Consider the following 15062-nt stretch of genomic DNA (forward strand, 5'->3'; position numbering starts at 1 on the left):
GTCCAATGAATACTTCATTAAATTTAGAAAATATAGAGCTTTCCTTGACTGTCACTAATAAGCATTTTCCAAGACACCCACCCGAAAAAATTATAATCTCCGCCACCACTGGCTTATACCAAACCGGACAATGAAAGCTTCACCTGCCTTTTGACATTTGTCCGATTCATGAGATGCCAAAAAAATGTTTTGCAATGGGAAATTGAGCGAAAGTTGTAGAGACGAATTCGTAGATTTAAATCGATTTCATTGCTTTGACTGATCTGAATTCTAGCTTGTAAACACCTAGACTAGTTGTTAATTGACCACAGTTGATATTCGCGACAAGATATAGCCGTTGTGCCGTGTTCCCGCCAAAGAAAATTCTAATTTGCCACACAAGGATTAAATCGTGTCTAAATACCTTGGAATTTGCCAGAAAAGGACTTCTGGAGTATTCAAAGGTGGCTTCCAGGTGCAATTGAAGGATTCCAGTAGAGGCGCTCCGACAAAATGATCACTTTGACCAGGAAACTGAAACGGGAGACACCAGACAGTACAAGCAACGGAGTGAATATGGAAAATATGAAAAGGGCATCAGTTCGCGATCGGTTGCTTGTCAAGGAGGTGCAGGAGATGGAGCAAACGTTGCCGGCCACTTGCAAGGTATTCTTCAATGACCCGAACGTGCTCAGCGAGTTCACACTGACCATTTGTCCGGACGAGGGATTCTGGAAGAGCGGCAAGTTCAAGTTCTCTGTCGTTGTCCCCGAGGAGTATAACATGGCTGTAAGTAGACGTTATTAGCGAAGACCACTCTGTAGCCACTGACAAACTACTTTTGTACCTTTTTAGCCACCCAAGGTGAAATGCTTGACAAAACTCTGGCACCCAAATATTTCGGTGACCGGGGATATATGCTTATCGCTGTTGAGACAGAATTCCATTGATGGACTCGGCTGGGCACCAACGAGAAAATTGAAGGATGTTGTTTGGGGACTCAACTCTTTGTTTACGGTAAGGAATCGTTTAGGACTGAAACAACCAAATCGTTATGGATCGAATGGGGACGAGAATTGAAGATTTGAGTGAACAATGTCCGGAGGTCGAATTTCACGTAATTTACTAATTTCTAATTCGATGTACAGCTTCCATTGCGTCGTCATTGGGGCACATAATTTGCCTTAGGTCAGTTGGATTTCAACTGACAACTGACCACATTACGATCAGCAGTAGATTTAGCAGCGGTTTTTCGGATGCACATAAAAAAAGCGCTGGCATCAGCTTCGAAAGGGATCATCATCATCTAATGGTCGTCCGCCTTCGCTTACGCGTTGCGTCCACAGCTCCTCGCACGGATGGAGGCTTTCGAGCCCCAAGCTCAGTACCTCAGTACCTGATTGGGGGGCAGATCCCATGAATAGTCCGCCTGAGAAAACCAATGAACGTTGGACTGCTCTTTTCTCAAACAGTATTCAAGTCGTCGGAGTCGAGGATCTCTGTTGCCTGTGGTTATTACGCCATCCATTTCCCTCTTATAGGTGTCGCGGAGGGCTGTGTTGTGGATGGCTTTAGTGTTAACTCTCACCTGATTGTCAGAGGGGATTCTAGGTGGTGTTGTTATTCGAGCTCGGACCACCATGCCAACGAGATGGCATGAGAGTGATCCGAGGCTATATTGGCCCCCTATATGTTCTGACATTCATCAAGGCTGAGAGATGGCGGCGTTCGATCAACGCGTGGTCAATTTGGTTGAAAGTGGTCCCGTCTGGAGAGGCCCACCTTTGTTTGTGGACTGCTTTCCGCGCTAACCAGGTAATTTCAACAACCATTTCGTGTTGAATAATCCACAGTCCATTATCATTTGTATTTTGATGTAAACTATGGGAGCCAACGTATTGCCTGAATACGGGCTCCGTCCCTACTTGGCTGTTAAAATCCCCAAGTATGATTTTGATATCATATTTGGGACAGGCTTCGAGGGTTCGTTCTACTACCTCGTAGAAGGTATCCTCCTCCGGCTCCTCTGCCGTCTCCTCTGTGTTAATGAGGCTTATGTTTCTAAAGCTGATAGCAATGTTTTCAAAGCTGATAACAGCATTTTTCATTTTTTGGCTGATTATGAAAATCTACCAGTCCGAGGCTCCTGTTGTGGCTTCGTAACAAGTTGTTTTCCGTGTAGGGTTATCACCCCTACCCAACCCCCAACCTGGCGGATCAGTTGGTACAATTTGTCTCGTTTTTAGGCGCAGGAGACTCGTCTTCATCCATCTCCGTCTGCAGCTTTTCGTTAAGAAAGAGCTGCCAGCGATCACCACGTGGAGGTCGAGATAGGATTTGGTAGTAGAGCTGTTGGTGTTGGTTCAGCAGACGTTTCCGTGGGTACCAATCCACGTTTCGCCCTGGGACCTATACTACTCTTTGACCGCTCACTGGAACTTGTTATATCATGCCAAATTCGGTGACAAAAGGATACTATTATTGCACTGGTCAGTTAAGCCATTGTGTGTGCCTTCCTCTCGTACTCGATTATGGCAATCAAACCAGAGAGAGGCTCTGAACTAGTTCTTGCCACGAAGCCTCTCCGAAGGTTATCTGGTACCATGTGAACGGGGACAGCCCTTCAGAACATATGTTCCAGGATAAATCCTGGAAGATGCGCTTTGGGCCCTGTTATTTGCGGTTAGGTCATTTTGAGAGTTTCATGGTGGTCGTTGCGTTAAACCCTCCAGAGTTTCATTGCGATTGTCGGGAAAGCAAAAGCTGCCGCGAATAGCAACGATTTCGTCCCTGTATACTGCATCACGAAAGAACTTGTAGGAGGTCGCGAGTCTGTTGTTGATCCTGTGAGAGATATGAACAGTCGACTCCTTATTTACGATGATGTGCAGCCGCACTTCGAACAAAAGTCAAATCATCTTATACACCAAATGTTCAAGTGACGTAAGGCCGATAGAACTGTTCATTGCAGCTCCTGCTGTCTCAGCAGGGCTGCTTCTTCCACTCACCTGGGTATTTCAAGAATCTGAGGTACTACTATGATCAAAAAGTAAGGTGAATTTGTTTACAAAATGTAAATTCTTTATCTATTCTTCCAAATCAATTTCATCCCCTTCAAAGTAATCCCCATCCGATAAAACGGACAACGTTTTTTCCAGTCCTGGAAACAGTAGAAATAGCCTTTTTCCAGTATAGCCTTCAAGACCTTCTTCGATTCGGTTTTTATCTCGTTATCTTGTGTCAAAACGTCGTCCCCGCATTGGCCTTTTGATTTTGCTGAATAGCCAGAGGTTGCGTATACGTAAATCCAAGTCTCGTCTCTAGTAATGATGCATGATGCAAGTCAGACAGCAAAGTTTCACACACATCAACGTGACGCTTTTTTCCAAAAAATTTAGCGATTTGAGCAACAATCGATACTTGACGCGTTTGAGACATAAAACATCCTTCACAATTGTTTGGGCTGGGCCAAATGATATTCCAACACTATCAACGAGATCTATAATTGTCAATCGACGACTTTCAAGCACCAAATTTTTGATTTTTTGGATGTGACCCTCGTCGTTAGACGTTGATGGTCTTCCAGAGCGCGGTTCGCTTTGAACGCGTTCTCGGCCCGTTTTGAACTCGTTGTACCACATTTTTTTGTGCCATAGTTTGATCACCAAAGACCTTCCGCAATGTGTCCGCATAAGAATATTCGTTCCGCAAACAAAATTTGTTGCAAGTTCTTTGCTCAACAAAATCACTTATTGTAAAAATCGAAAAATTCACTTTTGGCTGTTTACAAAAACACGTCTAACTCGGAGATAATTAAATCTTTTGACAAACAGACGCCTGGCTAAGGTTATAGACAGTCCTACCAACCTGGAAAAAAAATTTACTTACTTTCCTAATGCCCGGGAGTTTTAAATGACAATTCCACCTTACTTTTTGATCACAGTAGTATTTACCCATTAATGGAAGAAGGGTACTTTTTCCGTTAAGGCTTTAGCGTCCTCTTTTAGAGGGGACGTCATGCCTTTTTGATTGGGGCGGCCCAAATTCACAAAATGTACGAATTTTTTCGCTGCGGAATCATGAACGTCAAATATTTCGGGAAATCCGAGTATAAAGAGGAACATTGAACCAGTATCATTGGGAAAAATAGGTCAGCCAGGGCGCCGAAGTTATCGATAATTTGGTTCACCCCATCGGAAACAAGAACAAGTTGACAAAGTGATATGATACTCAGGTTAAAGCAAGGAGTTAAACTGGCGACCTTACTTTTCAATCTGGGAGGCAATACGAAAGGTCCTTGTGGAAACAAAAGATATGCTGTTCTAGAAGTCCTTCCATATCATCGCATATCGGGACAGAAGGAAGGAAGCAAATTTTTATAAGTCTAGACGAAACAGTAAACGAAGTTGGTCTATGCATTAATGAAAAGAAGATGAAAACTATATATATACTTAGGTGTACAACTGATAGAAGATGGAAATGAAGTTGACGAAATAAAACGGCGAATTCAACTCGCAAAGAAGCTTTCTACTCGCTCCTGTCGGTTAAGAAAACCAGCTGCATACACAGGGAAACAAAGCTCCGAGTATATAAATCGACAATAAGACCTGTGCTATGTTCTAGATGTGAAAGATGGACCCTAACACAAAGTTCGGAAAACTGATTAATATCTGATAGGAGGGTTCTGAGGAGCATAATAGGAGCGTACGAGAATACCATCAGTTGCGAACTAAATACAACCATGAGTTGTATCAAATACTTGATAACCCTCACGTCTCTAAAATAATCAAAATTCGGAAGATGCAAGGGGTTGGTCAAATTCAACATATATTCGGATACTTGAAAATTATTCGAAGGGGGAACAAAAGCACATTGTAGAATATTTATGTAGAGGGTTTGGACATTGTCATTCTAAAGCCAAGAACCTTGTCTTATAGGGAACGACTTTGCAGTCAATAACGGTGATAAAATGCCTCTTATGAAAATACACATAGTTGATTTGCCTTTTACTGTTCCACTATAAAATGTGGAAAGATGAGACAGTTGTTTGATAAACCATGTATTGACAAGTACAGTTCGCCAAATTGAGTATACTTCGCCTCCCTCTTTCCGTATGGCAAACCTTTTTTCCCCATGGCACCTGTTGCAGTTTGCCTTTTCACCCACATGACTATTAAGATCACTCACAATGACGGTATAGTCATCGCAGGTACGTTACGTTTCTGTCAAGTAGTTGCCAGAGGGCATCTGCAGTGCATATGCGGCGCAGAAATGAATCGTGCGATCAGCTGATATAATGATGAGCTTCATCAGCCGTTCATCAAATCGATTGAATTCTTTAATAACGTCACGGAGACTCCCTAAGATGGCAATATGACGATAGTATATTGCGTGCGTGGGCTTCCAAAATGAAGGAGTTTATAGACATTCTTACTGCGTTAGCTTTGGTACCGCACCATTGAATTTCTTGTAGAGCGTAAATATCAATGCGTCTCTTGCGAATTGATCCATCTTTTCAGTGAGGGTATCAATATTAAGCGTACATACACTTATTTGTTTGGTTCGGAATAGTTTACTTATGTCCTGACTGCCGTTCTGCCGCGTTGGCTGAGGTAAATGTCCTAGCTTTTCTCCGAGGCTTTTTACTCAACTCCCTTGAACTTCCTCTTGACTTGCTCCACCCGAGATCCTTTTATACTATTCCCACTCTTTTGGTATCTGGATCTTTAGTAAAAGGGTATTTGTTGTCACAAATATAAATACTAATAAAAACAAAAATATTCATTGAACCATTCTCATTTGTTTTTCAGGATCTTCTCAATTTCGACGATCCCTTGAATAGTGAAGCAGCTGAACAATATCAACGTGATAAACTTGAATTTCAAGCGAAAGTACGTGAATTTGTATCACTTTACGCCAGTAGATAATAAATTCGAACACTTGTAACTTAAGGAATGCTTTGTGCAAATTTTTCATTATCTCTGTAAGTTTTTGTCCGATTAAGTTTGACAACAATGTTGGCGATGAAGCGTTTTTTGTATTTTGTAAAGTAGTTTAGTGATAAACTAATGAGATTGCAGACAAGCAACTAAGAAAGAAATCTATCAGGTGATTAAATGTCAGCGGAAGGATGAATTTTTGATGAAACCCATGTACACGGATATTAACGATTACGATAATAAATGATACGATGATTGTGAGGGAAGAAGAGTTGTAATAGTGATAATGGTGATTATCAGAATAATAATAAGTTATTACCGTTCGCGTTTTATTTGACCTATTACCATCTTTCGTTATGTACAATTGAAGATCTGTAAATAATAAATTAATAAATGAAAAATGAATAGGATGTCGATTGATAACTTTTGAACTGTTAGAGATTTTCGTAATTAGTTGTAACAAAAGTGAAAACATGTTTGAGTTATAGTGAAGTGAAAAATTAATAAATTTATTGTAGAGAGGAATGGCAAGGCTGTTGATTTGTTGGCTGTGTAGCTCTCGACAATTGGATTACCTAACCCTCAATTCATTTTCCAAATGATTTCCAAACGATTATATACATTCACCCACACACAATCAGATTGATCACATTGCGATCGGCAGTAGATTTAGAAGGGTTTTCTGGATGTGTATAAAAAAAGCGCTGGCTTCGACTACGAAAGCGATCTTCTAATGGTCGCTCACCTTAGTTCGGTGCTTTCGTCGCTTCTCGCAGGAATGGAAGCCGTCGATCTCCAAGTTCAACACCGGTTATATGGTGCAACTCTTGTTCGACAGTGTGAGAGCTATTTTACTGATCGGACGGCAGATTTCATGACTAGTCCGCTTGAGAAAGCCGATGAGAATTTTATCGCCAATAAAAATGCTCTCAAGCGGCACTCCCGTGGGGCATCACAAGATTTAGCTTTCTGCGGAAGCATTGAAGCGGTTCTATATAAGGAATGGATTGATCCTTGTGAGTGGAGGCGAATGTAACGCGCTCGAACTTCGATATCGTGTAAAATCCCGGGAATTTAAGCATAGTGTGTTCTGTGTAAAAAGAAAATTGATTATTACGCCGGTTAGCTAAGACATGAGGAAGTGCTGTTCCTATGTATTCGAGAATGACGATCAGACCCGAGTCTGCAAGGAACTCATCTGAAGTAGCCCTTGCCATGAAGCCTCACTGGAGGTTACCTGGTAACATCACAACGGGGATAATCCTTCAGAGCTTATGCTCCAGGATAATTCCTGGAGGATGTGCTGTCTACCCTGTTATTCACATTAAACCACTAGAACCTTCATTGCGATTCTCAGGAAAGCAAAATTGGCCGCGAAAAGCAACGATTTCGTCACCGTATACCGAATCAGGAAAGAACTTGCAGGTGGTTGTGAGTCTTTCGATGGTCTATTGGAGATACATTAACATTCGACTCCTTATTCACGATGATGAGCAACTGAAGAGGTAGAAAGAGTACTTCACAATGGTTCTCAGCTATATAATATCTGGAGAGGTTTATCTGGACGAAATGCCAAGTTACCATACTTCCTCAAACAAAAGTGAAATTATCTCGGTTTTGCCACGCTCCTTAATGAGTCCGTAAATATTCCTAGCCTCCCCAATAATAATTTAGCCTGCAGTGACCAGTGAGTGTTCTTACTATGATCTAGAGGCTCCTCTTGGTGAGGTTTAAACAATCTTCCCAGAACTTGGGTTGGTATCACCCCAAGAGAACCGTGGACTGTTCCACTCCTGGTCCTCCTCAGCCGTCCTTTTTCGTTGTTCAGCGTCGTCGCCATGAACACATTTCCGACTCCACAGAAGTGCTCTGGTCCGTGTAGGGGCGTCTTTGCTCCAGGCTAGCTCGTCCGTTGCCTCATTGCTTTCTAATCCAATGTGGCCTATAACGCAGAGTATCGAGACCTTATTGAGAGAGCCAAGCAGTTTAAAGTTCAGCTAGTTGGACTTAAGTGTCATAATAGTCACTTAATTGTCGGTGAGTGTAGCAATGGTTTCCGCCTCTGGGTTCAAAGTACTCACTGCACTCCCGGACATTTTGAAGGTTGCCTTTCTTGCCTACATCTATATGTATAGATGGAGAGGAGCCAATTCCGGAAGGACCTCTAGAAATACAGCTGGGCTTGTCTTCATGAAGTTTGTGTAACTTCCTGGCTGTTTTGCTGCTCAGATTACGGCTCCATAGGTAATCATTGGTTTTACTATTGCAATGTATTTCTAGCATAAAATCTGGGAACCGCCTGCTGAACCAATACCAGCAGCTCTACTATCAAGCCCCTCCACGTGCTGCTCGCTGGGAGTTCTTTTTTCATAAAAAACTGCAGAAGGAGAAGGATGAATGTGAATCGGCGCCTAAAAACGGGACAAAATGAACCAACTGGTCCTCCAGGTTGATAACCCTACACTGAAAACCAAAGTTACGAAGCCACAGAAGCTGCCTCGGACAGGATGGATTTTAAAACGACGAGCCGGACAACGACAACGGAATAACGATTTGCCAATTTTCTCATGGAACGTGCGCTCTCTGTACAGACCGAATGCTGCTGAGCAGCTGATGTAACAGCGTTGCAAGATATTCGCTGGACAGGGACCAGTTTCCTGGAGAAGAGCCGCTTCACCATATATTATAGCGGCGATCCAGTAAACCATGTGCTGGGAGTAAGTTTATTTGTCAGGCAAAAAATGAAACCTGCTGTTATCGGCTGTGAAAACATAATTGAACGGCTTGCACTCTGCGTTTGCGAGGCAAATTTAGAAATATAAGCCTCATTAACATTCGCGCCCCTACAGAAGGGACTGCAGAGTCGGAGAAGAATGCCTTCTACGAGGCAGTAAACCGAACCCTCGAAGCCTGTCCCAAATATTATATGATATCAAAACCATACTTGGGAATTTTAACAGCCAAGTAGGGACGGAGCCCGTATTCAGGCGATACGTTGGTTCCCATAGTTTACATACCAATGATAACGGATTGCGGATTATTCAGTTAGCAGTATCACACGAAATGATTGTTGGAAGTACCACCACCAACAAACGTGGACCTCTCCAGACGGGACCACTTTCAATCAAATTGACCACGTGCTGATCGAACGCTGCCATCTCTCAGCCTTGATGAATGTTAAAACATATGATCTTGCCAGTCCTTATGTATTCCTCGGAGACGAACGAATTCTTGGCCGTGTTCGAGAGAAGAATCCTCCGAAGAATTTTTGGCCCCCTACATGAGGATCAACGATACCGTAGCCTACATAACGACAGTTTTGGTGGTTTTACAGTCGCCATTTTATAAAAAAATATCAACAACAACAAACAAACAGATATAACCCTTTAATGGTAAATTTTTGGAGAATGAGCTAATTGAAAGGTGTTGCTGATGCAAGGAATAAATGGCTTTGGAATAAAATCAAACACTTCTTCACTTTAACAATTTTAATAACAGTTCTTTATTAGTTGTTCAAAATTAATATATTTTACTTATTGTTTTAACAACAATATTTCCGCGTTGCTCCTTCTGTTGTCCGAGAACAACGCTTCCTCCTCTTTCCTAAAAATTGTCCTAATATTTTCTTTTTCGCGTGTATTTGTATAATATCACAATAGGAATCGAAAAATGGTTTTTATATTATTTATGCTTTTCTCAATTTCAACTTTCAATGTTAATGTCGAATCAACAAAAATTTCGAAAGTAAATCAAATCATATTTTCGTTTTGTTGTAAAATGAAATTCACAAAAATCGTAAGTAAATAATGATATTATATATAATAAATAAGAAAATGTTTGTTTCTTGTTTTTGATGTTTATGTTTTTCCGAAAGTAAATAGTAAAATTAACGATAGTTGCCACATACTTTGAACGCTGTTTTCCAGTTTTTTCATGGTTCTGAGTTGTATGTGATTAGATTTGTAAAGTTATTCTCTTAGTGATGTATTTTTAAAGGTGTTGTTTTTATTTTTCTAATTTTGGGTGTTATAATTTTGGACTGGGTGTATTGATTTCGTCCAATTAAAACGTTGTTAGAAGCTCCTCCTGTATACTGTTTGATCTGAGAAGTTGCCTCGGTGATGGTCCATTTCCTAATGAACTGGCTAATGAGTCGGAAGTTGTTGCTTCAGTTGCCTTCATTTGATGGTATTCTTGTGAGAATTCCTGAAAGTATGAAAAATATGGTTAGAGTATGTGATATGTGACATGAGTCTTATATTGTTCGAAATTTTCCAGGCTTATTGCGAATTACTTTGAATTAGCTTTTGTTGCCTTAAGCCCAACAGTCTCTTATACATACATAGGTTCTGCAGTAGAGGTAATTTATTTTATCTGATATTTCTTTACAAGTCCTTAAAAACATTGCGAGGCAAATGTTACAATGCGAGCAAGGTAAGCGTGTAGTGTGATGATATTACGGAGCAGACGGCGTGGGTAATGTGATATTCGTGGAGGGGAATATGGATGCAAAGATGTGTATCGATATTTAAAAAAAACTATATGCCAGCGTAGAGAAATTTGGTGTTTCTCAAACATTCAAGTTTGCCAAGACAAAAACTTTCAATAGACTCCTTGCCTTATTTTCACTAATGACGAAAATCACTTCTATGGTGCAATCTAACAAAACCCTTAAAGACCGGTTTTGAAGAAAAAAACCATGCATGAGAAATTACCAGCATTCTAAATTCCAACAAAATTCAAACAGACTGAAAAGTCCGCGCCATGTTGTGTGACGGCACAACTTGAGCTAAGAAACTTCAGTAGCGCGGCAACTGGCAGTTGCTCATAAAAATATAAAACCGTCAAAACTAATTTTCCGCGTGAAATGTCAAGGAGGACGATGAAATATTGTACTGCCGAAACGTAAAGTAAATTGAAGGATTATCCATTCACGCATCAATTTCCTGTTAAAAACTGATTGATTATTTGAAAAGTAACAAGTAACAAACACTAAACCGGATGCCTTCACGTAGATAAGATTCAAATTGCTCGTTCGATGACGTCACATCAAGTGTCAGCCAATCACCGCGTTTTCTTTCCCCCTTGTCAGAATTCAATTTTTAAACCATTATAATTAACAAATTAACCTTTCGAATTGTTTTTTTTTCACGGATATGGTAATTTGGCAGGTGAAACTACTATTTTGGCGTAAAAAGACATATAGTCATTTTCTAACACGAGGAGTCTATTGTCCCAAGCTACTCAAAACCTCTTCACAATCCCCGGACTGCAATACTATTAAAAACCTACGGGATTATGTCAACGATAGGTTTCGCGCAGATTCCATTTCGAGCAAAAAATATGGTTTCTCAATGCTTAAAATAGAGAAGCCATGACAATGGCAAACGTTTCCCCAATAGTTGTATTACTTTGAGCTTTTGGGCAAACAGGTGTGGGTATATAGATAAGCGCTAGTGAGCTATTTTTCTTATTTTTGAATTTTACTGATCGCACTAGAAGACCAGACTTATGATAATCCAAGCTCGCGGAGCTTCTAGTGCGTCGTTAAAAATATGTGCGGTCTGCGTTGCCTTCATTGAACACACACCCCTTCAAATACTACCCGCTTTGGTCGCTTCGCCTGTTTCAATTTGGTCAGTTGGTGGCAGTAGAAAGCAGAATCAAGTTGCGAAAGTAGCTCGTAATAGGTTATTTCCTATCAATTCCACCTTACACACAGTAAAACCTTCCTCGCCTTTAATTTGGCGAACCTCTACGATTTTTTGACTGTTGGTTTCATATGTCACCCATTTTTCATTACCCAATTTCATTACGTTTCAGCAAAGAATCGGAGGCATCAGTTCTATCAAAAAATTTTCTTTTGTGGATTTATGTTCTACCAATCCATCGAGCTTATTTTTAAAACTAAACTGAGTCTAGACTTAGATTCTCCACTTATTCAAGTGGGAACCAATCCTATTGGGAGCCAGTCCTTAACGGACGAGCCGAAGCAGAACCCTTCTGTCAGCATTTCTAACCCCGGGCTCCAATCGGTGCCATCTGCCGAGGCTAAAGTCTTACCTATGGATAAGTATCTGTCTTCGGGCAGCAAACAGCCTACGTCCAAATAGCCTTCGGGCAAACTAATGCCCTCGGGCAAAACAATGCCCTCGGGCAAAAAGTGTTTGGGCAAACCGCTTCCGAGCAAATCGCTTCGGGCAAAATACTTCCCGGTTGTGCCAATGTTGAAGGGAAAGCATCACCTGGGGCATCAGCGGTTAAGGCAAACCAGAGCGGCAGCGGTCTTTTGGCGATCCCAACTCTTCGATTTCAATGGCTGGAAAGACAGCTTGGAAAGCAACGGCTAAGTCTTTGTTTGCAGCCAAGGCTATCGAAGTCGATGGATGGGTTTTATATGACGACTCCAATCCTTCCGGTTACGATACAGAGTAGTGAGAGCACTTTAGGAGAAAACTCCTTCTAGCTGTAAGGACTGCATCCTTGCAAAGAATTACACTACCCTTTGAGCCGGTAGGTGTATACCGTAAAATGTTACGGATCAACTTTGCCGACGAAACCACGAACGAGTGGTTCAGACAGTACTGCTCCTTCTTCAACGATTTTTGGGAGGGTAGGCGACTGACCTTGAAGAAGATTTCCGAGCTACCAAAGTTTAAAAAGTGCTTTCTCTGGCTTCCAGAAGAGGAGCGTAATGGTGGTGCGATCCTGGAACAACTTAGAGTCCAGAATAATCTCAACACCTTCACCTGGATGCTATTAGGTAGCAAAGCAGGAGAAATAGCCGATATGCCGGGAGCTCTCCTCACTATTGGCTTTGCTGAACCGGATATTAAGAAGGTTTGGGAATTGGGGGCAACCGGCTCTACTACGCGCAACCCACGGCATTTTCATCGGAACCCTATATCTCTTAGATAAATTTGCAGCATTGTTAAGCGGCGACTGCATTTATTAGCCATTGGATTTATAACTGCAAGACATGTATATACCTCATACAAAAACCATGGGTTGTTGGTGGGGAAATTAGGGGCTTAAACTTTCGACATGCTGACTTGTGGTATGCCAATAGAAGTGATAGACCTGTATGATGGTTTCAAAAGATCTCCAAGTTATTTTCGTTAACGACCTATGTTATGGCAGAACCACAACGATGAAATTGACCATAAAAATCCAATAGGGAGATAAGGAGATTCTATGGTGCCCTGCTTATTTCCCTTATGACGGAGATGAAGTTCCCAGAGTAACATTCATCTGAGTTAACGAATATGCTAAAAGTGTACATAAGCTGGGGAGGTTTCAACATCAACGCGAGAGGATCGAGACTACTGGAGTGTCTGGCAGGAATTGAATTTCAGTTCCTCAATTTGGATAATGAACCTACTTTTTTCGACGTGGTAAGGCAAGAGGTCATCGACATCACGGCAGCATCATCTGATATTGCGGCTCTTTTCGGAGAATTTAAAAACCGAGGGGTTAAACACCACGGAGGAACTCGAATTCGACAAAACAGAGGAGAACGATAAGAGTGCTTCTCAACCGAGCTCTGAAGTCTGATTCAGAGGCTTGCTAGATTTGGTACAAAGAGGCTCAAAAAGCTCTAAGGAAGAGCATAAGATCAGCGAAACGATCATCATGGAGACGTTTACGCGAAGAGATCAACTCGTTTGAGGTAACCTCAAAGATAAAGCGGATCCTTGTCAAAGAACGTAGCCAACAGTTGGGTTATCTACGTTTACAGAGCGGGAAGTACACAGAAAGCGATGAGGAATCGACAAACCATTTGCTTGAAGTGCACTTCCCAGGCAGCATCTAAAATCTGATCTCGTGGCCAGCAGACACATACAGCCCTCGACCGGAAGATTAGACTCTTGCATGCAGTAGGCATTTAATTCGTTCCATAGATACAAGTCTGCAGGTCCGGATTACATTATTTCTCTGGTAACAGAGAACATATTCGGAACATATACTGCGCTTGCCTAGCACAAGCTTCTATTCCAACCAGTTGGCCTGATGTGAAGGTCATATTTATTCCCAAACCAGGAAAATTCGCCTACATAGACGTAAAAAGCTTCCGACCGATCAGTCTAACTTTCTTTTCGCCAAAAGGACTGGACAGACTAGTAAATCGGTTTATAAGGGTTACATATATCCCTAAGTGACCATTTCACTGTAGACAAATGCCTACCAGAAAGGAAAATCCACGGAGGCAGCACTCCATGAGCTAACAGCAAAAGAGAAGGCAATGTCCGATAAAAAATACGCCTTAGGCGCAGTCATGGACATCGAAGGCATCTTCAATTATGCTTCATTCGGGGCAATTTGTAACGCCACAAAACAGCATGGAATCGATCCGCTGTTAATCAGTAGGATCGTTCACATGCTAGAGTGGAGAAAGATTCACATATTGGTCGGAGAGAAGTCTATTGAGGCAGGGTGCCTTAGGGGTTGCTCACAGGGAGGGGTCCTCTGCTATGGTTCATGGTAATGGAGACCTTGGTATGACCCCTGGAGCACAAGCATTTGCGGACGATCTAGCTGTAATAATTATCGGCAAGTTGGCGGGCAACGTATGTGACCGCTTGGATGCAACAGTACATGTAATCCCCAGTTGGTGCCTCCGCAATGGACTCCCGGTAAATGCTAGGAAGACTGGACTAGTTATGTTTACGGGAATAATATCAGAAAGCCTGCAGATTGCTCTGGTGCTGTAGGACTGCGATATATAAGACCTGGAAACTTTCACCTAAACGGATTCATTGGATGTATACATTCATAATAAAACCCATTTTTATGTATGCATGCATCGTCTGATGGCCGAGACCGAGCTGTGCTGACAGCAGACTCAGCAGCCTAAGTATTACTGGAGCAATGAGTAGTACGCCGACCGTGGCACTCGAAGCAATTCTAAATTTACCCCCAACCCATTTAGAGGTGAAACGGAAAGCAGCTAACAACGTGCGTCCATCTGGAAACTTCCTGGGAAACATTAGGTGGCTCTGATGCCCGCTGATCATTTCCAGATTCATCTTCGAGAAGACATACTTCGTCGTAATCACCGAAAGACAAGAACGGTCGATAAATGGACACGAGTCTGTTGGGATTACAAACTTAATAGTCTGCGCCAACGGGTCATGGAAAAAGGAG

General features: G+C 41.9%; 2 protein-coding genes across 2 annotated transcripts in view; one reads left to right on the forward strand and one right to left on the reverse strand.

Annotated features, from left to right (window-relative positions):
* The first annotated feature begins 160 nt into the window (after positions 1–160).
* Positions 161–6443, forward strand: LOC119646558 (NEDD8-conjugating enzyme UBE2F-like). Its single transcript, XM_038047035.1, has 3 exons — positions 161–768; positions 835–996; positions 5790–6443. Exons 1-3 carry the CDS (start codon positions 493–495, stop codon positions 5904–5906), a joined length of 555 nt encoding a protein of 184 aa, XP_037902963.1. The 5' UTR covers positions 161–492; the 3' UTR covers positions 5907–6443.
* Positions 6444–9980: 3537 nt separating this feature from the next.
* LOC119653142 (obscurin) overlaps positions 9981–15062 on the reverse strand; it is a 172164-nt gene continuing 167082 nt past the window's right edge. Inside the window, 1 exon segment of the mRNA XM_038057679.1 lies at positions 9981–10124. Within this exon segment, the coding sequence (XP_037913607.1) occupies positions 9981–10124 (144 nt within the window).

Source organism: Hermetia illucens, chromosome 1 (assembly GCF_905115235.1).
Source record: "Hermetia illucens chromosome 1, iHerIll2.2.curated.20191125, whole genome shotgun sequence".
Taxonomy (NCBI): domain Eukaryota; kingdom Metazoa; phylum Arthropoda; class Insecta; order Diptera; family Stratiomyidae; genus Hermetia; species Hermetia illucens.